Source organism: Lissotriton vulgaris, chromosome 3_1 (assembly GCF_964263255.1).
Source record: "Lissotriton vulgaris chromosome 3_1, aLisVul1.2, whole genome shotgun sequence".
Lineage (NCBI taxonomy): Eukaryota > Metazoa > Chordata > Amphibia > Caudata > Salamandridae > Lissotriton > Lissotriton vulgaris.
In genome coordinates, this window is record NC_141689.1 from 1,370,974,707 (window position 1) to 1,371,001,199 (window position 26,493).

A 26,493-nucleotide genomic window follows, 5' to 3' on the forward strand; every position below is an offset into this window, starting at 1 on the left:
TGGTGAGAGCAGGTTTTAATACCTTGACAATGTGTTTTTCAGAGTCTAGGATTAGGCCAAGATCTCTCATTAACTATATAGGCTGAGGGCACTCTCCCAACAAGAGTGGTTCAGTTTATTAGAGCCAGGCAAGACTTAGTTTAGTTTCAGACCATTCTAACCCGGACAAGTACAGATCTCGTTAAAAGTAGATGAAAACCCCAGATTGAATGACCTGGGTCATTGTTTAAAACAATGATGATTTGAGTGTCATCAGCACAGAAAAGTGGTTTCGTTAAGTTAAAGGAGAACGGTGGCTAATGGTTGAACATAGAGATTGAATAACAGGGGAGACAGAGCCGATCACTGTGGTACTCTCCATTGTAAAGGTGTAAAAGAGATGAGAAGGATCCCAGTTAGACTTCTTTTGTCCTGTTGGAGATGAACGAATCTAGCAACTGGGCGTCATTATCTTTAATAATAAAATATTTTAGCTGTTGTAGGAGGATCTTCCGATCAATAGTATCAAAAGCGGCGGATCTACGGTTGTTGGCTGTACCACAGTATATTGTGATTGGAAACAGAACGGTTCTGTACTGTTGGTCTAAGTATTCATGTTGACATAGCGACAGGTAGGAGTTCAGACTATTCACATTTGTGTGTATGCTTTGTTATCTGACACAACGTCAAAAAGCTGAATTTTTGAGATCATGTATGTACAATGGAGGCATGTATTTTGCTGTGTGCATCTGCTGTATCTTTCCAAAGAACATATATGCAAATATATAAACCGATGCAAAAAAAAAACATCAGGCATATTTATATCAAGCAATACAACAGAGTGATCATTACCTGCTCAAGGAACACAGATTGTGTTTAACACTGTCATTCATCGTAATTAGTACTCATTGAAACTATATAGAAAATGTTTCCAAAGCTCCTATTATTATGTGTTAAAATATGTCTGTGTCCACTTTTTCCAGTGCAACGAACAGTATTGAAGGAACAGGAGTTACTCCTTGCCAGACTCCGAGATATACGAAAGGTAACCTGTCTGGGAAGTGGGGACGTTTGGAGATTTGAGATTTACAGTGTTTTTATGTTTACATTTATTATTATTGTTGTCGTTGTCATTTGTACACATACCTACACCATACTCATGAAAGTTAATGTGACAGTGAGTGTCTCGGAACAAAAAGTGATGAGATTTAGTAATTTAGTATTCAGAAAAAAAACCTTGCTGGAAAATGAATCTCTTTTTACATAAAATAACAAAATGTCGTAAATCTTTTGAATGAATATCAACTATTTCCGTATCAGAAATGTCCTGTGCCTGTTATAGAATAATGGGGTCGGTTCTTAAAAAAGAAACAACAACTTTTCTAAAGCATTAAGATATGCAAGAATACGAAAGACAGGCTTAGTCTTTTTCATGTGCTCTGCTATTTATACTATGACACCCAGCAGACGACAGGACAGAGGTGAAACTCACATGATAGTACTCAAAGACAAAACCGAGGGAAGTCTGGCAATAGGATTAGGGGCAGGGTTGGTGTTATGCAGGGTGTTTTAGGGGGAAGGTATGGGTTTCAAGAGAGAGCAAAAGGCATATGTAAAAAAAAAAGTAAGAGGTGGAGAAAAAGTTGACCTGAATAACAGCAATAAGGAAGGAGAGAGACGAATGGCAAAGAAAAGAGGTGGTGCAGCCCAGGAATGTAAGAACTAAGAGACGTAAAGGGCCAAACTCTCAAAAAGTGAACTCCGTGCATTTATTTTTGCGCTGGAAGAGATTCACCAGCTCAGACTTCACACCATAGAAATGCCGTTCATTTTACAAAAAAATAGAAAATGGGCTTGTGGGGACATTTTGCAAGGCAGCACATTTGGTTGACCCGGACAAGGGAGGTTTCAGTTGAGGCCAAACACCGCAATTCCTCAGGGATAAAAGTTGCAGTGGAAAGGTGTCTAGCATCCTTTCAATCTCTAGCTGCCTGCTAATCTTCCTCTGAGTCAACCAGTCTATACCAGGAGGACTGATAGATACCTTCTGAGGATGTGGATGAAGTTGTTAACCCTACAGCTCTTCACTTTTGGTTCCTCTGTTGTGTATGTGGTGATGGCTTCAACATCACTGTAATTACTATATTCCGTTCTGGGTGTGAGTTTAAGGTTCTCTATGTCCATGTTATCTTTGTCAGCTACAACATTTTGTCTACGAGTAGAATGTTTAAAAGGTTCACTTGATTTCGATCATTGGGTTACATCAGTATTTTTGATTAATGTATCAATTACTTACCGGTAATTGCATTACTCTGAGTCCTACTCCCTCGTTTCCATTCCTTACTTAGTTGAGGCATCCCTGCCTCACCATGCACCCATACCACGTGACTCAAACACGTGGAGTATATAACGCCCCCATCCCCCTCCAACCTCCTTTAATACCACATAATCTGAAACCATACCAAAAAGGTTGGCCTGGACTACCAGGGAGGGAGGGAGGGAGGGACATAAGGAATATAAGCGAGGGAGTAGGACTCTGAGTAATGCAGTTACCGGTAAGTAAGTGATGCATTACCTCATCGTCCCTCCCTTGCGTCCCTTCCTTACTTAATTGAGATGTACATAGCCAAACAGGACAACCAAATCAGATATGAACAAAAACTGTTCATTAACAAACATAGCCGACAAGGAAGCACTGCTATTCAGGAACCATAGCGGAAAGAACCTTGGAACCAAAAAGTTCAGCAGGGTCAACCTCCTGGCCAATCCTGTAATGAGAGGCAAAGGTCAATGGCGAAGCCCAGGTTGCACCATGGCAAATCTCAGAAATGGGCACCCCCTGGATCTCCGCACAAGACGCCACCATGGACTGAGTGAAATGACCCTGAACCCCCAAAGGAGAAAGGTGGCCAGCCGCCTTGTAAGCCAGGGAAATAAGAGAATGGACCAACGACTCAAAGAAGAAGTGAAAGGATGCAAACCCTGATAAACAGACCCAAAATTCACAAAAAGGGAATCAGAAGGACGAAAAGGAGCGACCCGCTCCGAATAGATCAGGAGAGCCCTCCTTACATTCAACGAGTGCAGCCGCACCTCCGATTACGAGGAAGGGGAATCAAACAAGGAAGGAAGTGTCTATTCCTGATCACAATGGACATTAGAATCCAATTTAGAACGAAAGGAAAGAACCGGCCTCAAAATGATTCTGTCTTCAAAGACCAATACAAAATGGATGCTTGGAAGACAAAGCACCCAGTTCACACAGGCGGCGAGCAGAGGAAATAGCCACCAAAAAGACGGTCTTAAAGGACAAGGGACGCAGGTCCACAGAGACCAGAGGCTCAAAGGGAGGTGACATCAAAACCTCCAACACCAGTGACAGAGCCCAAGAAGAAAGGTGCTGCAGAGAGGCAGGGAGAATATTACGCAACCCCTTGAAAAGGCGCCCAATCAACCCATCAGGTTCCGGGAGATTGTCCCAAGGGCTCTGGAAAGCCTTAATCACAGCCTACTGCAGACAAAGTGAGGAAACCTTCATACCCAACGCAGCCCCATCCTGGAGAAACAACACCTCAAACAAACAAACTCCAGAACTTAACCCTTGGTTCAGCCCCTCAATCCCTGTTAACTAAATATAAAGGTCCTATGCATAACACTTCCGCCGCAGTTGGGCTCCACTGGAATCCAGACAGGAAATGTTTTAGATGGCAGGTGTGCCTCACACGTTTGGCAGGCGCCCCTGCCATCAGCAATTTCAAGACTCTCCAGGCCTTTGTTGCTGGAATCGATATACTGGAACCCTTATTGTGGGGCTTCGAGTTGGGATCTTTTGATATATTATTGCGATTTGACCTCGGAATGACTTTTTACCATTACTGAAAAAGTTCTTTTGTGAGGAACGAAACGCATTGGCTGATGTCTGACTGCATGTTTTACTATAAAGAATAAAATAAACCTAAAGGACTTCCTTACTAGTGTCTGGACTCTTTTCCTTGTGCACCTTCCACTATCAAAAACAAATTCACCTCAAACAAAGAAGAGGAAACAGGGTCCAAACCTTTATCATGACACCATCTACCGAAAGAACGATATACTGGAACCCTTATTGTGGGGCTTCGAGTTGGGATCTTTTGATATATTATTGCGATTTGACCTCGGAATGACTTTTTACCATTACTGAAAAAGTTCTTTTGTAAGGAACAAAAAGCATTGGCTGATGTCTAACTGCATGTTTTACTATAAAGAATAAAATAAACCTAAAAGACTTCCTTACTAGTGTCTGGACTCTTTTCCTTGTGCACCTTCCACTATCAAAAACAAAATCACCTCAAACAAAGAAGAGGAAACAGGGTCCAAACCTTTATCATGACACCATCTACCGAAAGAACGCCAGTGCCTCAGGTAAGATTTGATGGTAGAAGAGTGCCTAGCCGCCTGCAGAGTTGAGGCCAAATCAGCCGGAACCCCCTCACGCAGCAGACCTAAGTGCTCAACCTACAGGCCGCCCAGCGCATCCGGGACAGAACATTCTTCTGCAATACAGGGAACATCAAAGTGGACGGAGTTAGAGGCAGCAACCACTCCACCTCTGACCGCATCTCCACCAAGGGAGGAAACCAGGAGGCACGAGGCCAAGCCGGAGCCACCAGAATCAGAGGCGCCCACAAGGACCGGACCCGCAGAAGGAACCTGAGAAGAAGGGGAAAGGCCGGAAAGGCATACAGAAGACCACAAGACCAAGGGCAGGAGAAAGCATCCACCGCCCAGTCCGAACCCTGGACGGCAAAGTCGCCATCTTTAAGTGAATGGTCCGAACCCAACCATTCACTCTCTTGAGGTCCAGAACCGGATGGAACCCCACTGACACCTTTTGAACCAGGAACAAAATGGAATAGCAACCCCTTCCCTGCTGTGCCAGGGGGACCAGCACAATTGCCTTATTCACCAGAAGATCCTAAACTCCCTCCAGAAGGGCCCTCCTCCACCGGATTCCTGGGGATAGTAGTACGGATGGTGCCCCAGCCGGGTGGCAGAGTGACAAAGTTGATCAGATAACCGCTCCTGTTAATGCTCAAAGCCCAGTGATCCCTCACGTCCACACTCCAAGCCTCCAGAAAATACAACAGCCTTCCGCCCACAGGCCTCGAAGTTGTCTCACCATCATTGTCAGGACTTCCGCTTGACAGAATCGGACTGACCCTGGGACCCACCAGGGAAGACGCCTTCTTGGGCTGGAATTTACGCTGACGGTCTGAAAAGGTCTTGGAGGACTGACAGGAAGAATAGAAAGAAGAAGCGGAAGAAGGAGGGTTCCAGAAGCGACAGGCTTGTGAAGACGAAGCCTTTCCCGTGCAAGCAAGAGCATGTTTTTGATTCTTAAAGGCTTTTGTGATCATGCTGTCCAGCTGCTCACCAAACAGCATCTTGCCATCAAAGGGACTTTTAAGGAGAGAAGACTTCTCCGAGAAATCCATCTTCCAGTTTCACGTCCACAGGTTCCTGCGAGCCAAGGAACCAGAAGCCATGGCAGAAGATTTAAGAACATCAGAAGAGACGTCAGCCAACAAGTTGGCCTGCTGTTCCATGTGGACAAGTAAGTCAGAGCAGTCCGTCTCCTCCTGAATAGCTGTGTCAAGCTTCTCAAAATCAGACACCAAGGACTGAGCAGCATAAGCAGAGTAAAGTTCAAGTTCAGAAATTTGTATAGTGCACTACTCACCCATAGGGTCTCAAGGCGCTTGTGGGAGGGGGTGCATTATTTATCGAATAGCCAGGTTTTAAGTTCCTTTCTGAAGGAAATGTGGTTCTGTGTGAGGCGGAGGTGAGTGGGGAGAGAGTTCCAGGTCTTGGCCGCCAGGTAGGCGAAGGATCTTCCTCCCATGGTGGATCTGTGGATGCGCGGAACTGCGGCAAGCGCTTGGTTGCAGGATCTTAGTTGGCGGGTGGGTGTGTAGAAGGACAGACGTGTGTTGAGGCATTCGGGTCCTAGTTTTTAGAGGGCCTTGTGAGCGTGGGTGAGGAGACGGAACGTTATTCTCTTGTTGACGGGAAGCCAGTGGAGGTCTTTCAGGTGGCCGGTAATGTGAGCTTGGCGAGGGATGTCCAATATGAATTATCAGTCGCATCTGCAGAGGAAGAATCCACTGGATTGATCGCAGTACGACAAATCAGAGTGGCCAACATGGCATCCACCATTACAGAGTGTGGAAGAGAGCCCTCCCCCTGCTCCAGCAAGCACAATTTCTGCAAAAAGCGTGGAACTGAGGAGCGCTCGAGATCGCGCCTTTCCCCAGAAATCAAGTCTTTGATGCGACCATGAAAGGGCTTAGCAAATACAGGGGGCTTAACATATTGAGGAAAGATGTCTTCCGACCCCTCGGGGAAAGAGAAAGGTGAAATCCCAAGTTCCCCCTAATGTGCTGAAGAATCACAGGGACCTCCTCCCTACGAATAAACTTCCCCGAAGATGTAGAAGGCCAGCTAGTCTCCGAAGCCGAGGAGTCCTCAGAGGATGACACCACGGGACCCACCGCAGAACGAGAAGCCCTGTGTTTAGCCGGAACCCTGGCGTCCAGAGCACGAGCCACAGCAGCCTCAATCATATCCTTCATCTCACAAGCCGACAGTAGGGCGGAAGAATTCAGCGGACCTTTGGGCCAACTCCGGCGAGCTGGAATCGGCTCATCATCATTGGAAGAGGAGGACAGCACATGCTTGCACTTGGTAGCACACTTTCCCACCATAACGACACACTCACAGACAGAAGTACAGCAGAAAGCCACCCATAAGTAGGTGTATCCCCTGAAAACAATGACCAACAAGAACCAGGTAGAAAAACTGGGAGGAAACCCCCGACTCTCAATCAAAAAAGGAGCAAAATTAGTGAAAAATGCAAACCCAATCAGCAAAGAACATAACAGAACAGAGAAACGATGAACAATGGCCTTTTTCAAAGCCATCACTGTGTACAGGAACCAGAAACAGCCAGCTGAGGATCCCTGATGTCCCCACTGCCGCTGCTTCCCTTTCCGGCCTCCAACCCGAAAAGACAGCCCCAGCCACACAGGGACGGTGACTCCGTCAGCCAGACCCCGCCGGCTCTGCCGCCAAGAGCGCACTGCGACTCCAGACACTGTGAGGGAAGGCACCGCGCTGCCCAGGCCGGCGCCACCACGCCCTACAGGCTGTAACAGCGAAGTCCAGCTTTGAAGACAAGAAGTAAAGAAAAGGACCGCAGCACCGCAAAAGGCCAGCGTGTATTATGTGCATCTCAACAGGTGAGACACCGAAAAAACATGTTTGAGTCACCTGGGATGGGTGTCTGGCGAAGCAGGGATGCCTCAATTAAGTAAGGAAGGGAAGCGAGGGAGGGACGATGAGGTAATGTTGATTTATCCTCACCCTTATCAACGTGATGGACCTTTGAGTAACTCGGGGAGAAAGCTTTTCCCCTTTACATGGAACAAACCTGGGGATGAACCCTTTCCTTTCCCTCCTGGAAGAGAAGTTAGTCCAGACCTTGGCTGGAAAATAGTAATAATCCACATTTGTAAAGCGCGAACAATCACACGTAAGGGTCTCTAGGCGCTGGGGGCCGTCGGGAAGATTAAGCAAGCTATTGCCCAGAGTCACATGGGCTAATCTGCTTCCGGCGCCGGGGATTGAACTGTGATCGCAGATTCCGGAGTCAGTCGCCCTGGCCGCGGCGCCACACCTCTCCCCACTAAAAAATCTCGGACCATTTCCAAGGTGGAAATTGTATAAACAGAGATTTGAATGTCCACTTACGTTTTCAAGCAAACCAAAACTTCTAAGGCAAACCACTCCTTAGAAAGCCACTTCCACCCTTGAGTGGAATTTACAACTATTGATTTCTTGGCAGTTATGGCTGAGAACCTCTGCAGTAGTAAATGCATTTTGTCCCACCGGGGATTCGTTTGAGAACTTCTTGCATGCTTAATGAGGTATAGTCGAGTGTAAACTAACTTTTACAGCTGACAACACTTAAGTGAACAGGGCTGAAGACATTTTCTCGCTTGGTGGAAGTTTCCATAGTGAGTGATCCTGAATGACATCCCTGAGCTGTCAGTGAGGAAGATGATTCCACTTAATTGTGGGTTGAGTGGCTAAATGGAATCAAGGTGACCCTGAATGGTTGGGATAAACAAGTGCTTTTCACAGTAGCGGCTGCTATGGGGCAGTAGTGGTGCGGCGGTGAGTGGGGGGGTGTTAAAGGTAAAGAAAAAAAAGGTTCACTTACCTGCCGGCCTCCCTCCTCTTCAGTCGACACAGGAAGCAAACAGGCTCTCAGACTCCCCTAGCCAATAACTACGCTGATGTCACCAGCATGACAGCAGCATCGTGATTGGTCGGAGCTCTGTGGTTCGGCCCTCAGACAGTGAGTGGGAGGCTGTGCATGTTCTCCACCCAGGCTGTGTAATATTGCTGGGTGGAGAAATGCACGTGCAAATGGCTGTTTGTACGGCCCAAGATGGCCAGCCAAATAGTCATGCACACTTAGAAAGTGCTCACCACTCCTTCCCCTGCTCTGTGGGCAGACCAGCCCTGCCCGCACCGCACCTACAGAGCCAGTAGTGAAAAATAAAATAATACCATGATGTTTTTACCATTTTTTTTTCCTGTGGGGCGACGCTTCTCCGTTTTAGCGGAGGAGCCGCAGCTGGCTTTTCAATGTGAAGGAAGAAGTGTAGGAGAAGTGTGCAGCTGAGCAGTGAATCATTAGAATGAGACCGCCATGCACACAGCAAGCTTTGAGTGGAGACATGCAGCCTGATTCATGAAAGGTAATTGCGCTCGCAAAGGGCCAGATTCTGAGAATCTGGCCCTTTGCGAATGCAATTTTTGCATTTGGGATTCATCATCCCAAATGCAAAATTCGCTATTTCAGAACTCGCATATTTGCGAGGAATAGCATTTAAGGAATCTCTATTAGAGATTCCTTAAATGCTATTCTTGAAACATTCAAAAATAGCGATTTCGCAATTTTGGGCCGCTATTTACCGCGAGGTCAAGCCTCGTGGTAAATTGCGAAAACTCTAAGTTGCATGTTACACACACACATGTCTTTTGGACATGTGTGTGTGTAACATCTGTGTAATTTGACATTTCAGGGGTGTTACAGGGTGTCCTTTGGACACCCCTGCACCCTTGAAATCGCAATCTCATTTACGATTAGCCATAGGAATGAATGGGGAGTTATTCCTTATTTGCGATTAGCAATTAGCTAATCGCAAATAAGGAATCTGTAGGAATAGCAAAAAATATTGCTATTACTACATGAATCCCGTTTTGCGAGTCTGGAATAGCGATTCCTTATGAATCGCTATTTCAGACTCGCAAAACTTCCCAATGATGAATCAGGCTGATGGAACGTTAAGTGCCCAAAATGCCTTCAGGAAATCAAACTAGTTGCTGGGAAGTTTGAAAATATGCAAACAGGTGAAATGGTCTTTGAGGAAATGCACACCCATTACCTAGAAGGATATACCACTACTCGGGTACATTGTGTTTGTGTAATACACAACTAACTTAGGGGTCTATTTACTAGAAATCCAGATTGTGATTCTATAGTCTTGACACCATGTCAAATGTACATGAGAGCAAGCAAGATAAAACTAACAAACCATATCACCAAAATGTGAGGCACCAGTAAACGTAAGTCACCCCTATTTTAGGATTCCCATCAAAAGTCTTGTATGAATCAATATTCTCATTTGGTAATCCTTATCGGGTATTGTGTCTCTTGATCATTGAGACCACTGGCATACCCTGATACTCAGTTCGGGGTAGCGACCCACAATCACTAGATACTACCACATGATGTTGATCCGATGGGAATGTGCAGTGCAAAAAATAATATAGGTGGTGGTTAAAAAAGGATAGGGAACTTAACAAAACCCAGTTTCAATAGACGTTAGCCCCTTCCCTATTAAAAACAAGAACAGTGTAACATAGTCATCGCAGTCCGCACAAATAGCTGCGAAGAGACCAACATGTTTCAGCCAAACCGGGAGATTCCCCAGGCTTTCGTCAGGGTCTCTGTTCTTTATATATGCTACTGCTTGTGAGTGAATAAAATGTGAAAAAATTATACAAAAAACACACTATAGTGAGTAACCAGTAAAGGATATATTATTCCTTCATCTGTGTCAAACTCCTCTCATCGGCACCTGTTAACATTACTATCCAGGATGTCCGGGGAGTGGACCTCACCTCTTCCTGGACCTGGCTCAGGATGTGTGAGACCCCGCTCTGTCCGTCGTTGTCTCAAACTGCTATTACTACATGAATCCCGTTTTGCGAGTCTGGAATAGCGATTCCTTATGAATCGCTATTTCAGACTCGCAAAACTTCCCAATGATGAATCAGGCTGATGGAACGTTAAGTGCCCAAATGCCTTCAGGAAATCAAACTAGTTGCTGGGAAGTTTGAAAATATGCAAACAGGTGAAATGGTCTTTGAGGAAATGCACACCCATTACCTAGAAGGATATACCACTACTCGGGTACATTGTGTTTGTGACCAATATCATTCTGCTGATATAGTGAAAAACGGATACTTGGAATGCGTAGACCTCTGGGCTCATCAAGCAATCCATTTTTACATTTATTCAATTGAAGAATTTTATTTCAAAAGGGGAAATGTACTAAGTTACAAGAGGATGATGTTGGAGTTTGGTAGAAATTGAGTTACATGCATGTGCACTGATTGGCTCGCTCAGTAACTGCACACAGCGTTCAGTGTTTAGTAGTTTGATGTATGAACATTGTTTTGTGCTAAAAAAAATCTGCCAGGTGGCACTGTGCGACTCCATGTTGTCAAGGTCAGTTTTATATTTTTTAGGGACAAGCAGATTAGTTGATTTACCCAGAATCACAGGTTGTTGAGACAATGCGGGACTCAAACCTGGTTCCCCAGTTCCAAAGTCGACAGCTCACGCTGTTAGTCCACATATCCATCCTATCTGAGAAAATGACATTGTGTGACAGTGATTTCCATTTAACATGATCTCCCTACGATTATGTTTCAAACTGGGAAAGCCTGCACCATCAGACTGTGTAGGTTGTCAGGGTAAATAGACGATTAATACAGAAGACTTCATCACTTCTCTTCCTTAGGTACACGAACACTCTTACTAACTTGTTGTTTGCGCTTTCTTTTAGACTTCAGTTCGACAAATGAATCAAACTAGGTTTTATATAGTCGAGGATACCAATATGAATGTGCAGATACACCTGTTTGTGGGAGGCCTGCCGCCCATGCTTACTTCGGAAGAATACAGTAATATCCTGAAAAACAACCTGGACATCAAAGGTGAGTTTAGAGCCCAGAGCGAGATCATAACTTGTAGCCAAACAAATTGTTGCAAAATCTATTTAAAGACCGAAGGTCATTAACAGAAGATGTTGGAACTTTACAAGTTGTACGCACATGCGTATGAGTTTTATGAAACTACTACTTTAATGACATTTTACAAAACATTCCCAACACATGTACTTAAATCCGCGAAAATAGATTTCTGTGAGCACACAAAACCCGAACTGGCAGATTTTCAGCTGATACAAAATATGCAGGTTCATGGTTAGGGTCAATATGTAAAAGCACTGTGTCTTAATTTTCCCTGGCCAATCACTGTTTTGCACGGTAAATACATCCCTACATTTACACCCTAGTAAATATGAGTGTGTTTGAGTATTTGAACTCCCAAAACCCACTCTTACCACGAGACTTTTTGGCATTAAGATGCATTGAACTAAATAGAGATGAAGATTTGGGACTTCTGTTGCATGTGCACACAAGCTAGGGCACTTTTTCCCCCAATTCACTGTGGCTCTGCCCTGCCCTTGACAGTGTCAATACCTTCACCCCTAGGCCTAAAGCTAAGTCTGTGGAAGTTATGCCTAACATTTTCCCAGTACTTAGGTTCCCTCTGATGGTATAAATGTCTACAGATTATATCTGAAAGAAACACGTTAGTTATAGATTCCTTACCTTAGAATTACCCCCAGGCGTCAGACTGGATCCCAAAAGTTTTTTCACCAGCAGTACCTCTGCGCGTCAAAAGGTGGCATTGGTCGGCTCCGTGTCTGTCGTGGTCGCCGGTATGATGTCATAGCAGATAGATGCCGCCCTTGTGCGCTGACGTCAGTTCTTTCTTTTTCCACGCCAGCCAGTGCAGATCCGGAGAGAGCGATACTCCCAGTCACTTTTTGACTGAACTTTTTGGCGACTTTTGTCGCCGTCTTTTTAGAGTCTACGACTCCTGGTGCATGTAGATATGCCCAGCTTCAAGGCATGTGTTTCCTGTACTCGACTGATGTCGGTTACAGATCCTCACCACATGTGCCTCTTTTGCCCGGCGCGCGAACACGACCCCAAGTTGTGCTCCCGACTGCTGGACCATGGTTCCGAAGGTTTTGCGGGAGCAGTCCAGAAAGTTTCTTGAGCGCCGGCAGTCAGCTCTGCGGCGTTCGAGGTTCCGGACACGTGGTAGGTCGAGGGACCGGTCGCAAAGCCATCATCATTCTTCCAAGACTTTGAAGTCTTCGCACTTAGGGTCGAGTAAGTCGAAGCATAAGAAGAAGTCGAAGCGGCATTGTTGCTCTTTGACTTCTCCCCATCGGTTGGCTGACGTGGATAGGCATGCGGGATCAGGGCGACTCCTATCGAGCTTCGTAAATTTTACAAGACGATGCACGCCATATTTGGGCAGCCCGAACACGCCGGTGTTCCTTCGGCCCCGCGGACTCAGTTGGGGGGCCTAGGCCTTCGCCGACCTCTCCGGCCCTGGCGCGGCCTGCGCCGATGGCTTCGGCCCTGGCGCTGCAGGCCCCCTTTGGATCCAGGCCTGGATCCGGGTTGGCGCCGGTTGACCTTATCACACCTCCACCGGCGCCACTTCCTCCAGCACCGCTACCACAGCCAATGCCGGTCATGTCCCCAACCGGCGTCAACCTCGGCCTCCATCCTGATGTGGACCCTGAGCCAGACCGGCGTCGTCACAATGCCGGATCCTGCGCCAAGCAGGGTTTTTGTTACCCTGGTCACTCCTGGGATCCCTTTTCAGATTGGCACCCAGAGGATGAGCAGGAGGACTGGGAGGGGTCGGGTAACCCTCTGACTGAAAAGTTAGAATCTGAATAGGACTGGAAAGAGGAACTGGGGGATGCCAGTTTTCAAGACACCTCACCTGACCTTGGCATGTTGTCTCCTCCTACCGTGGCTATGGAGGAGGGAGTGCCATATGCACTGGTGTTGCGTAGGGTGGCCGAAGCTCTCATCTTCGAGCTTACTACGGTGGCGGTCAGGACTAATCCTCCGACAGAGGTGCTTCAGCTGGCTGCAACCTCTTCGGAGCCCCTGCTGCCTTTTAATGAGGCCCTTACTGACGTCCTTTTGGGCACTTGGTCCAGGCTCACCATGGGGGCTCCCTTGGAGAGGATGATTGCCCGATGCCACCGCCATGGCTCCGGCGGATCCCACTTTCCTCTCCCAACACCGCACCCTGGAGAGCTTGGTGGTCCAAGCCTCCACATCCAAGAGCGCATTCCCGACCGCTCCACCCGAAAGGGAATCCAAGAAGCTGGATCATCTTGGAAAGAAGATTTTCTCTTCTGCCAGCTTGGGCCTGCAGTCGGTAAATACTGCATGTCTATTGGGCCGTTAATCCCTCTCCATGTGGGATACAGTTGTGCAGGCGCTGCCTTAGTGTCCAGAGGAAGCACGAACAGTGCTCTCCCAGGCTATTGCCGCCGGAAGGGATGCGCTGAAGTTTACCATCCATTGTGGTGCTGGATACCGCCGACTCTCTGGGCAGGACAATTTCAACGTCAGTAGCCCTTTGTCGCTACCCCTCGATGAGATCGACTGGCTTTTTAGGGGATGTCCAGAATTCCCTCATGGACATGCCCTTTGATGGCCGTCGCTTTTTTGGCGACAAAGCGGAGAACGCTCTAGAGGGTTTCAAGGACTCATGGGCTACTGCTAAGTCCTTGGTCCTCTCCAGCCGCACTGCGCAGTCTACTTTTCGCCCCTTTCGTGGCTACAGAAGGGGTGCCCCACTACGTCCCGCCCAGAGCCACAGGTCGCAGCAAGCTTCCTAATCTTCGCGCGACCGGGGACATGGGAACCACCGCCGTGGTTCAGGGTGCCAGCAAGTGGGCAGTCCACCAACCCCCCCTCTGCAGCACCCTCCAGACCTTCCTAGCCTGAGTTTTCAGGCCCACCATCATGTCGGATTGGTGGGTTTTGAAAATATTCCAAAGGGGCTACTCTCCCCCCTTCGAGGCTACCCCTCAAGCCATGCCCCCTCAATACCACCCCATGGCGAAAGATCACATGGGCCTTCTCCAACAGGAAGTTATGGCTCTCTTAGACAAGGGAGTCATCAAGCGCGTTCCTGTCCCAGAAGTGGGTTCTGGTTGTTCCTCCCACTATTTTCTGATACCCAAGAAGGACAAGGGCCTGCGTCCTATCTTGGATCTCAGGAACGTTAACCGCTTCCTCCGGAAGGAGAAGTTCAAGATGTCGACGCTCGCTGATGTCTTGTCTGCCCTCGACCCTGGAGACTGGATGGTAGCGTTTGACTTGCATAATGCTTATTTTCACATCCTGTCCTACCGGCCCACCCGGCATTACCTGCAGTTCACGGTAGGCCACAAGCATTTTCTGTTTACCATGCTCCCCTTTGGCCTCACCAGCGCCCCCGGGTGTTCACGAAAGTGATGGCGGTGGTTGCAGCTCATCTGAACAGATCAGGGGTTCCAGTCTTCCCCTATTTCGACGACTGGTTGTTGAAGGCGGGCTCGCCCCAGTCTGTCGTCTCCCACCTCCAGACTACGGTCGGCCTCCTGCATTCACTGGGGCTCTCTATCAGTGTGCCGAAGTCACACCTTATTCCCTCTCAGAAGCTCCTCTTCATTGGAGCGGTTCTAGGCACAACGCGGTTTCGGGTTTATCCTCCGGAACAGAGAGTCCGGGATATTCAGGCTATGATTACGATCTTTCAGCATCTATCCCAAGTTTCGGTCCGGATGACTTTGAGGCTGCTGGGCCTCTTGACCTCCTGCATCCTGCTGGTCGATCATGCCAGGTGGCATATGCGGGCTCTGCAATGGGACCTGAAGCTGCAGTGGGCACAGCATCAGGGGAATCTGTTTGATTGCGTCCAGATCTCGGAGGGCACTGCACAGCAATTGCAGTGGTGGCTCACAAACCAGGATTGGGTCAACTGCAGATCCCTCTCCCAACCAGAGCACACAGTGGTGACAGACGCCTCCCTTCTGGGATGGGGCGGCCACATGGGAGAGGCGGAGATCAGAGGCCTCTGGTCTCTGGTGGAGTCCTGGCTCCATATCAACCTTCTGGATCTCAAGGCGATCCGTCTTGCACTCAAGGCTTTCCTTCCCTCTGTACGGGGAAGAGTAGTGCAGGTGTTCATGGATAACACCACCACCGTGTGGCACTGCAACAAACAGGGCGGGGTGGGGTCGTGGACCCTATGTCAGGAGGCCCTCTGACTCTGGACATGGCTGGAACATCAGGGCATATTCCTGGTGGTTCAAAACCTGGCAGGTTCCCTGAACTCCAGGAAACTCAGTCGCAGGTGCATGATGGATCACAAATGGCGTCTTCATTCGGAGGTGGTGCAAGGTCTCTTTCGACAGTGGGCAGAGCCTTAGTTAGATCTATTTGCCACCGAAGAGAACGCGCAATGTCAGCAATTCTGCATGTTGGAATTCCCATAACGGTACTCGCAAGGTGACGCTTTTCCTCGCAAGTGGAGTTGCGGTCTGTTGTACGCCTTTCCGCCCATACCACTTGTGCCCAGAGTGCTGGAGAAGATCAGGCGTGACCGGGCCCAAGTCATCTTTGTGGCTCCAAATTGGGCACGAAGAGTCTGGTATCCCAATCTGCTCAACATGGCAATCGATCCTCCGACTCATCTGCCTCTTCGGGAGGATCTTCTGTCGCAGCAACAGGGGACGGTCCTCCCCCCAAACCTATCCAGCCTCCACCTCCTTGCGTGGACATTGAACGGTGGCAGTTGACGTCTTTTGACCTGCCTCCCAAAGTTTGTGATGTAATCTTGTCAGCCAGGCGTCCCTCCACTAAGACGGTATACGCCTGCCGGTGGAACAAATGTGTGGCATGGTGCACAGCAAAGACTGTGAATCCTCTTTCTGAGGTTCTCTTGTTTCTCCTTTCTTTAGCCCAGCAGGGCTTTGCCCAGGGCTATCTTTCGGCAATCTCTGCCTTCCTTCGGCTTCCAGATCAGCCTTCTCTTTCAAGTCCCCAGTTGTTAATCGTTTCTTGAAAGGCAAAACTCTAACTCTTTCCTCCTATTCCCTTTCTTATGCCTCAGTGAGACTTGAATCTAGTCGTAACCTATTCAATGTGCGCTCCTGGTGAGCCGCTTCACAACTGTCCTTTGAGGCTTCTGGCGCTTAAAACTGCATTCCTGGTAGCCATCACATCTGCCAGAAGAGTGAGTGAGCTCTAGGCCCTTTCCTCCAAGCCTCCTTTCCTGTCTGTTCATCCGGTCAAGGTGGTTCTCAGGACTCGTCCATCCTTACTGCCCAAGGTTGTCACTGCCTTTCACATCGGGCAGACCAACACTTTGCCTGCCTGCTTTCTGCCTCTGCATCCTTCGAAAGAGGAGGAGAGGCTCCGCCATCTGGACTCAAAACGTGTGCTTTCCTTTTATTTGGATAGCACCAAACAGTTCCCCGGTGGATGACCAGCTCTTTGTTGGCAATATGGGCGTCATGAAAGGTCGGGCCGTACACAAGCGGACTATCTCCCGATTGGTCGTTTTGTGTAGCAAAGCCTGTTATTCTCTGGCAAAGATGGAGCCTCCAGTGGGTCTGCGCGCCCATTCCACCAGGACGATGTTAGGGACTACTGCTTTGGGGCAGGGAGTTCCTCTAAATGATATCTGTCAGGCAGCTACGTCGGCTTTGTTGCACACATTTACCAAACACTACTGCCTTGACACTCAAGTCCGGAGAGACAGCTTCTTTGGCCGTTTTATTCTCCAGGACTTTCTGGTGTGATATTGGTTCGCAGACCCACCTCCAGGGTTGGTATTGCCGGGGTATCTATTCTAAGGTAAGTAATCTATAACTAACGTGTTTTTTTTCAGATGAACAAGTTAATTACCTTCGGTAACAATATATCTGTAAGAAACATTAGTTAGTTATAGATTCCTTACCAGCCCATCCATCCTCACCGTTCTACAAACTGATTTCATCCTGTGCCCGTTATATTAATCACAGCTTCAAACATCCACGGACCATCTGTCCGTAAAGAAAGCAGCACACGCAGGGGGTAGTTCCACGCTTAGATTTTATTCGGGAACTTCACAGCATACGACGCGTTTCGCCAGAGGGCTTCGTCAAGATATGCAAAGAGCGGAGGCGCTCAACTCATTTAAATAAAATATCTTACATCCACATTCTGAGTAGAGAACAAAAAAGGACTATACAATTATTGTAAAGAGGATCCGCCATCTTAAGATGGTGTATATTAAATACAAGTTCAACCCGATCTTGAGTTAAACATGTGTAATTATAAGTACAATACACAAACGATATTTTATGTCCCACAATAAATGATGCATAGGAGCTATGCTCGTAATACAGCCCATAATGGGCAACGATAGTCCACCTTTCACCCTCACAAATATATAACGCCCTGATATGGGCAAACCGCCGAACAGGTCTAATATAATTGATGGTAGGGTGCAGAAAAAATATATATGTATATAATACTAGACACTATACAATATAATTGACATAGTAAACCATAGTGAACCATAATCATGTCAGCATGAGCCCTAGTTAAATACTCAAGGTACATCTTTGTGCTAAAAATTGCAATAACTCACGCTATAGTGTTATGAACGCACCCATATTCAAATTACATTAATGAAAACCCAACTTTCGCCCTGGATGGGCAAGGATATAACACGTGTTCGGAGGTTCTCAAAATTAAGTTGGATGTTAAAACCATACTATCGGTTCATAAGTTGCAGTGAAAAATTCTACAATACCAGATTTCCTAACATAATATCAAGACAATGGAAGATACCAAACAAGAATACAGTGCATTGATCCAACATTAGAAGTCCATCATTATCAAAAGTGCATATAACTTAACCCAAATGAACCGAAAGTTCTTCATGCATATTGAGGCCATTAGGGTGTTTACTCTGCAAGTCTATTATGAATCTGGACTCTAGCCTTCTAAGCTTAAGAAGGCGATCACCACCCCTGATATTAGCCGGAACACTATCGAGACAAATGTAAGATAACAGATCCCTGTTACTGTTGTGTTTCTTTTCGAAGTGCCTTGCTACGGGGTAGGTGACATCTTTTTTGGCAATAGCACGCATGTGCTCTAATATTCTCAATTTGACGGCATTGGTGGTGCTACCGATGTAATTTAAGCCACAAGGGCAGGTAAGACGGTAAATAACATATGCTGTGGAGCATGTCAGGAATTTAGTAATTTTTTTGGGTGTAGAGAGACCTGGTATCTTGAAAGTAAGCGTCCGCCTACTATATTTGCAGGCCTTACACCGGCCACAAGGGTAGAAGCCATTCAAAGCAGGAAGTTTAGGGATATTATCAGGGGCAGTGTAATGACTTGAGACCAAATGGTCCCTAAGAGATCTGGCCTTCCTAAAGGTGACTAACGGATTGCTAGGCAAATCCGCTTTAATGATGTTGTCGGACATTAAAATGTTCCAGTTCTTTTTAAGTATCTTTTTGACCTGCCCTGCATTCCGTGAAAAGGTGGTAATAAGGCGGAATGCCCCGTTATTGGATTTAACAGTCTTCTTAGGTTCTAACAGTGCTTTTCTCTGCATCTTAGTCGCTCTATCATAAGCGCCAGCTAGAACCCCATCACTGTAACCCCTTATCCTGAATCTTTGAAGACTAGCCTCCGCTGCCTTCTTAAAATCATCCTCATTGGAATTATTACGCCTTAGCCTCAAAAGTTCTCCGTAGGGAATACTTTCTACTAATTGGCGGGGATGACTACTAGTGGCAAAGAGGGTGGAGTTCCCTGCCATCTCTTTCCTGAATAATTTGGTTTGCACCGTTCCTTTGTCATCTATGTATACAGTGAGATCAAGGTAGTTGACGGAGGTCCTGCTGATATGACCTGAGAATTTTAAATTCATGTCATTGTTATTGAGTACGTCAATAAAAACACTTGCAGTTTCTACAGGGCTTTCTAAGATGATAAAAAGATCGTCAATGTAACGATGCCACCCTATAATACGGTTGTCCCACTCATGATTAGTGATGCTCCAGGGAGCCTGCTCCTCCCACCAACCTACAAAGAGGTTAGCAAAACTAGGAGCAGAGCAAGCTCCCATGGCGACTCCGGAAATCTGCTTATACAGTTGTTTACTGAAAAGAAAGATGTTATTATTCAGACTAAAGTTCATAAAGTCCATCAACATCTTATTGTGTTCATAGAAACGTACAGGACGTCGATCCAGAAAACTATCCATCGATCTCAAACCATCTTCATGTACTATACATGTGTATAGACTGGCGATGTCTAGCACCATCATGCAGTAAGTATCTTTCCAAACAACTTTGTCCATAAGTGTCAAAAAATGTTTAGTATCTCTTAGATACGAGGGCAATGACATGACCAAAGGTGAGAGAAACAAGTCCACATAAATGGAGAGGTTTTCTGTGAGGCTACCATTGGAAGCAACGATGGGCCTTCCCGGTGGATTAAGTATGTCTTTATGTACCTTGGGACGGTAATAAAAGGTGGGAATCACAGGACTGAGACAGCGCAAAAACAGATATTCATCTGTGCTGAGCATGTTTTTATTATACCACTTGGATATCATATCGTGGTACTCACCCACGCTTTGATTATAGTCTTTGTCGCCCACGATTTTATAAGTTTTGATGTCTCCCAAAAGACGAGTGGCCTCACATTCATATTGGGCAGCTGTTAAAAGCACAATGTTACCCCCTTTGTCTGAGGGTTTACATACCAGACCAGAATCCTTGCACAAAGTTTGTAGAGCAATTTGCTGTTGCTTAGTGAAATTGTCATTAGACGATGTATATTGTTTCACTTTACGTAGTCTAGATAGATCCCTTAAGACGGCATCCGAGAAGATGTCAATAGCGTCTGTGCCCATAATGGGCATGAAAGTAGATGCCCGTTTGAATCCACTGCACCCACCTTTTTGTTGGATGTCTAGGGTAGCCAATGTTTGTGTGTTGGTTACTTCACCATCATGGCCCAAATTGATTTCTTGATTGAGGCCTTCCATGGCTCGGAGACCCCCTAAATCACGGCATCTCAATTCCTCGGTTGCACATTCACTTCCAGACCCAGCGTTCTCAATGTGCGGTTTCAGTTTGAAAAATTTGTGGAGTTTTAATTTTCTAGTGAACTTGAAGATATCAGTTCTAGTCTGCGCAAATTCAAAGTTCCTCTGTGGGCAGAAGGATAAGCCCAATTTAAGTATGGTATTCTCTTCTACAGTGAGTACTTTGTCAGTTAGATTGATGATGGTCAGATTATCCTTATTTACAGTGTTTTCTTGGTTCAATCTTAGTTCTTTTTCTTGAAATAGTTCTTCATACTGCGTGTTACGGGTGGGGAACCTAGTGGATTTCTTCCCACAACCCCCCCGCCTCGTCTTCCTCTTGCTCCTTGATTGTCCGGGGGCTTGCCCCTGCCTCCTTCTAGTTGATTGTTCCGCATGACTTTGTATTCCACCTGAAAAGAAGAGGCTTCCTCGCTGCCATCTTCACTAATCAAGTCGTCTGCGTTGGTATCGGATTCGGAAGTTGCGGGTTCCACAGTGACTGGACCACTTGCCTTTTTCTTCAGTTGTTTCCTGGTATGATCATATTTTTTGGCAAAGGTTAACACTCTTCCCATTTTGTAATCATTTTCATCCCTTTCAAATTTTTCTTCTTTGCGCTGTTTGATTTTTTGTTCATATTTTTTTAGACGTTTTTTAATTAGTTCACGTTTTTCTCCCAAATTGGTCTGATCCTCTTCCTTTAGTAACTCATCCTCCAACTCCTTGAGCTGTATCAAAGCTTTTTCTCTATCACTCCAGGCAAAGCGAACTAGTATTTTCAGACTACCTTTGCAGGATGCCGCTGTATGTTCCGCCCAAGCATCCAATAGTTTAGGGTCTGGGTTCTCATATGCTGGGATAGTGTATATTCTCAATCCTCGAGGAACGCGGTCAACATCAATGTAGTTCTGTAATGATGTTGCCTCCCACCACTTTCTGATCTCTCTTTCGTATAGCCGTTCCAAAGTGGCCAATTTCGTATTGAGAGTGGTGCTGCCTCCACCAGCTTGACTAGTGCCTTCCTTTTGTGTTCCATCTGTTTTTTTCTTATTTTTAAACATCCCTTGTTCCGCCTCTCTCCTCTCTGCCTCGCAGAACATTGTAAATGGTAGTGCAGCCGCAACTACCAGTATGTAACAAGCTGTTTCCCCCTTCGCTCAGTGTAAATGCCAACGAGCAACAAAGATAGTAAGAGTCAGTTTTGCGCTCACCGCGCCTTACCCGAGTAATACAAAAAGCCTGAATAAGTGCGAGAACAATCCTTCCTCACGGCAATGTCCTCAGGGTCCAGGCAATGCGGCACATATAGCAGACGAACTCGGTGCAGCCGGTAATCCAAATCCTCAGCTCCAAACACCAGCCGGTTGCACACGTGAGCGGGTGCACGCCAAATGGGGGTGTGCCCGTTATATTAATCACAGCTTCAAACATCCACGGACCATCTGTCCGTAAAGAAAGCAGCACACGCAGGGGGTAGTTCCACGCTTAGATTTTATTCGGGAACTTCACAGCATACGACGCGTTTCGCCAGAGGGCTTCGTCAAGATATGCAAAGAGCGGAGGCGCTCAACTCATTTAAATAAAATATCTTACATCCACATTCTGAGTAGAGAACAAAAAAGGACTATACAATTATTGTAAAGGGGATCCGCCATCTTAAGATGGTGTATATTAAATACAAGTTCAACCCGATCTTGAGTTAAACATGTGTAATTATAAGTACAATACACAAACGATATTATATGTCCCACAATAAATGATGCATAGGAGCTATGCTCGTAATACAGCCCATAATGGGCAACGATAGTCCACCTTTCACCCTCACAAATATATAACGCCCTGATATGGGCAAACCGCCGAACAGGTCTAATATAATTGATGGTAGGGTGCAGAAAAAATATATATGTATATAATACTAGACACTATACAATATAATTGACATAGTAAACCATAGTGAACCATAATCATGTCAGCATGAGCCCTAGTTAAATACTCAAGGTACATCTTTGTGCTAAAAATTGCAATAACTCACGCTATAGTGTTATGAATGCACCCATATTCAAATTACATTAATGAAAACCCAACTTTCGCCCACAGAGGAACTTTGAATTTGCGCAGACTAGAATTGATATCTTCAAGTTCACTAGAAAATTAAAACTCCACAAATTTTTCAAACTGAAACCGCACATTGAGAACGCTGGGTCTGGAAGTGAATGTGCAACCGAGGAATTGAGATGCCGTGATTTAGGGGGTCTCTGAGCCATGGAAGGCCTCAATCAAGAAATCAATTTGGGCCATGATGGTGAAGTAACCAACACACAAACATTGGCTACCCTAGACATCCAACAAAAAGGTGGGTGCAGTGGATTCAAACCGGCATCTACTTTCATGCCCATTATGGGCACAGACGCTATTGACATCTTCTCGGATGCCGTCTTAAGGGATCTATCTAGACTACGTAAAGTGAAACAATATACATCGTCTAATGACAATTTCACTAAGCAACAGCAAATTGCTCTACAAACTTTGTGCAAGGATTCTGGTCTGGTATGTAAACCCTCAGACAAAGGGGGTAACATTGTGCTTTTAACAGCTGCCCAATATGAATGTGAGGCCACTCGTCTTTTGGGAGACATCAAAACTTATAAAATCGTGGGCGACAAAGACTATAATCAAAGCGTGGGTGAGTACCACGATATGATATCCAAGTGGTATAATAAAAACATGCTCAGCACAGATGAATATCTGTTTTTGCGCTGTCTCAGTCCTGTGATTCCCACCTTTTATTACCTTCCCAAGGTACATAAAGACATACTTAATCCACCGGGAAGGCCCATCGTTGCTTCCAATGGTAGCCTCACAGAAAACCTCTCCATTTATGTGGACTCGTTTCTCTCACCTTTGGTCATGTCATTGCCCTCGTATCTAAGAGATACTAAACATTTTTTGACACTTATGGACAAAGTTGTTTGGAAAGATACTTACTGCATGATGGTGCTAGACATCGCCAGTCTATACACATGTATAGTACATGAAGATGGTTTGAGATCAATGGCTAGTTTTCTGGATCGACGTCCTGTACGTTTCTATGAACACAATAAGATGTTGATGGACTTTATGAACTTTAGTCTGAATAATAACATCTTTCTTTTCAGTAAACAACTGTATAAGCAGATTTCCGGAGTCGCCATGGGAGCTTGCTCTGCTCCTAGTTTTGCTAACCTCTTTGTAGGTTGGTGGGAGGAGCAGGCTCCCTGGAGCATCACTAATCATGAGTGGGACAACCGTATTATAGGGTGGCATCGTTACATTGACGATCTTTTTATCATCTTAGAAAGCCCTGTAGAAACTGCAAGTGTTTTTATTGACGTACTCAATAACAATGACATGAATTTAAAATTCTCAGGTCATATCAGCAGGACCTCCGTCAACTACCTTGATCTCACTGTATACATAGATGACAAAGGAACGGTGCAAACCAAATTATTCAGGAAAGAGACGGCAGGGAACTCCACCCTCTTTGCCACTAGTAGTCATCCCCGCCAATTAGTAGAAAGTATTCCCTACGGAGAACTTTTGAGGCTAAGGCGTAATAATTCCAATGAGGATGATTTTAAGAAGGCAGCGGAGGCTAGTCTTCAAAGATTCAGGATAAGGGGTTACAGTGATGGGGTTCTAGCTGGCGCTTATGATAGAGCGACTAAGATGCAGAGAAAAGCACTGTTAGAACCTAAGAAGACTGTTAAATCCAATAACGGGGCATTCCGCCTTATTACCACCTTTTCACGGAATGCAGGGCAGGTCAAAAAGATACTTAAAAAGAACTGGAACATTTTAATGTCCGACAACATCATTAAAGCGGATTTGCCTAGCAATCCGTTAGTCACCTTTAGGAAGGCCAGATCTCTTAGGGACCATTTGGTCTCAAGTCATTACACTGCCCCTGATAATATCCCTAAACTTCCTGCTTTAAATGGCTTCTACCCTTGTGGCCGGTGTAAGGCCTGCAAATATAGTAGGCGGACGCTTACTTTCAAGATACCAGGTCTCTCTACACCCAAAAAAATTACTAAATTCCTGACATGCTCCACAGCATATGTTATTTACCGTCTTACCTGCCCTTGTGGCTTAAATTACATTGGTAGCACCACCAATGCCGTCAAATTGAGAATATTAGAGCACATGCGTGCTATTGCCAAAAAAGATGTCACCTACCCCGTAGCAAGGCACTTCGAAAAGAAACACAACAGTAACAGGGATCTGTTATCTTACATTTGTCTCGATAGTGTTCCGGCTAATATCAGGGGTGGTGATCGCCTTCTTAAGCTTAGAAGGCTAGAGTCCAGATTCATAATAGACTTGCAGAGTAAACACCCTAATGGCCTCAATATGCATGAAGAACTTTCGGTTCATTTGGGTTAAGTTATATGCACTTTTGATAATGATGGACTTCTAATGTTGGATCAATGCACTGTATTCTTGTTTGGTATCTTCCATTGTCTTGACATTATGTTAGGAAATCTGGTATTGTAGAATTTTTCACTGCAACTTATGAACCGATAGTATGGTTTTAACATCCAACTTAATTTTGAGAACCTCCGAACACGTGTTATATCCTTGCCCATCCAGGGCGAAAGTTGGGTTTTCATTAATGTAATTTGAATATGGGTGCGTTCATAACACTATAGCGTGAGTTATTGCAATTTTTAGCACAAAGATGTACCTTGAGTATTTAACTAGGGCTCATGCTGACATGATTATGGTTCACTATGGTTTACTATGTCAATTATATTGTATAGTGTCTAGTATTATATACATATATATTTTTTCTGCACCCTACCATCAATTATATTAGACCTGTTCGGCGGTTTGCCCATATCGGGGCGTTATATATTTGTGAGGGTGAAAGGTGGACTATCGTTGCCTATTATGGGCTGTATTACGAGCATAGCTCCTATGCATCATTTATTGTGGGACATATAATATCGTTTGTGTATTGTACTTATAATTACACATGTTTAACTCAAGATCGGGTTGAACTTGTATTTAATATACACCATCTTAAGATGGCGGATCCCCTTTACAATAATTGTATAGTCCTTTTTTGTTCTCTACTCAGAATGTGGATGTAAGATATTTTATTTAAATGAGTTGAGCGCCTCCGCTCTTTGCATATCTTGACGAAGCCCTCTGGCGAAACGCGTCGTATGCTGTGAAGTTCCCGAATAAAATCTAAGCGTGGAACTACCCCCTGCGTGTGCTGCTTTCTTTACGGACAGATGGTCCGTGGATGTTTGAAGCTGTGATATAATATATATATATATACATATATATATATATATCATGTGCCTGGAGGAGGACTGTGAGCCCCAGGAGAGGGCGCGGTGGGGAGCTGGCTGCCCTGTTGGATTGCCCTGCCGTGGCGGTGCAGATGGGCAGCATGACCCGTTCCAGGTAGGATACCTGCTGCAGTGTGGATTGCTTTAGGGTAAGAGAGCGCTACAGCCCTGACCCTCGTTGAGGCTCCTAGACTGGGCGTACCTATCTCAAGTGAGCCAGCACTTCCAGGCTGAGCGCCGGCACGTGTACGGAAAGGTAAGACTGGGAGGCACCGGACTTGAACTTGTGCCATGGAGAGCTACTGCGACCTCCACACATGTTGTTCTTGCTGTGTACTAGGTGTACGAGGCCAGTGTGAGGACCGGTGTGGCATCCCTATAGTGACACGTGCTTGGGGAGCACTGGGATTTAGACTACCGTGCACCCCAGCCCTCTTGTGCTTTTCTGGCAGACTTGGACACCCTTTTGAATCCTACCCTTGTCCTCTCTGAACACACGTCTGCATTTTACATATGGAGGGCGCGGGAAACATACATGTGCTGGAATGCTGTGCTCACCGGTGAGTGATTACCGGTGCCCCAGTGGCTAATCTCTTCTACTATTGCTTCTGTGTTGTTTTAAATTACCGTTTGCCAGGGGCAAGGATAGGGCTGCTTCTGCTGCCGTGCTTAAAAGACCTCCAACCCGCAGGTAAGCGGGCCCTCTTCACTGTCATTGTTCTGTCCCACCCTCACCAGTTCTACAAGACAACGAAAGCTCCTTGAAGCTCCCCCAGCAGTGGACGGAGTCCGAACTAT

The 26,493-nt window shown here is 46.0% G+C and overlaps 1 protein-coding gene across 1 annotated transcript in view; it reads left to right on the forward strand.

Annotated features, from left to right (window-relative positions):
* Positions 1 to 26,493, forward strand: part of DGKQ (diacylglycerol kinase theta) — a 1,232,715-nt gene that overhangs the window by 1,042,306 nt on the left and 163,916 nt on the right. Inside the window, exons 12-13 of the mRNA XM_086961841.1 lie at positions 963 to 1,024; positions 11,163 to 11,313. Coding sequence (XP_086817967.1) covers positions 963 to 1,024; positions 11,163 to 11,313 — 213 coding nt within the window. The remainder of the gene's footprint in view (positions 1 to 962; positions 1,025 to 11,162; positions 11,314 to 26,493) is intronic.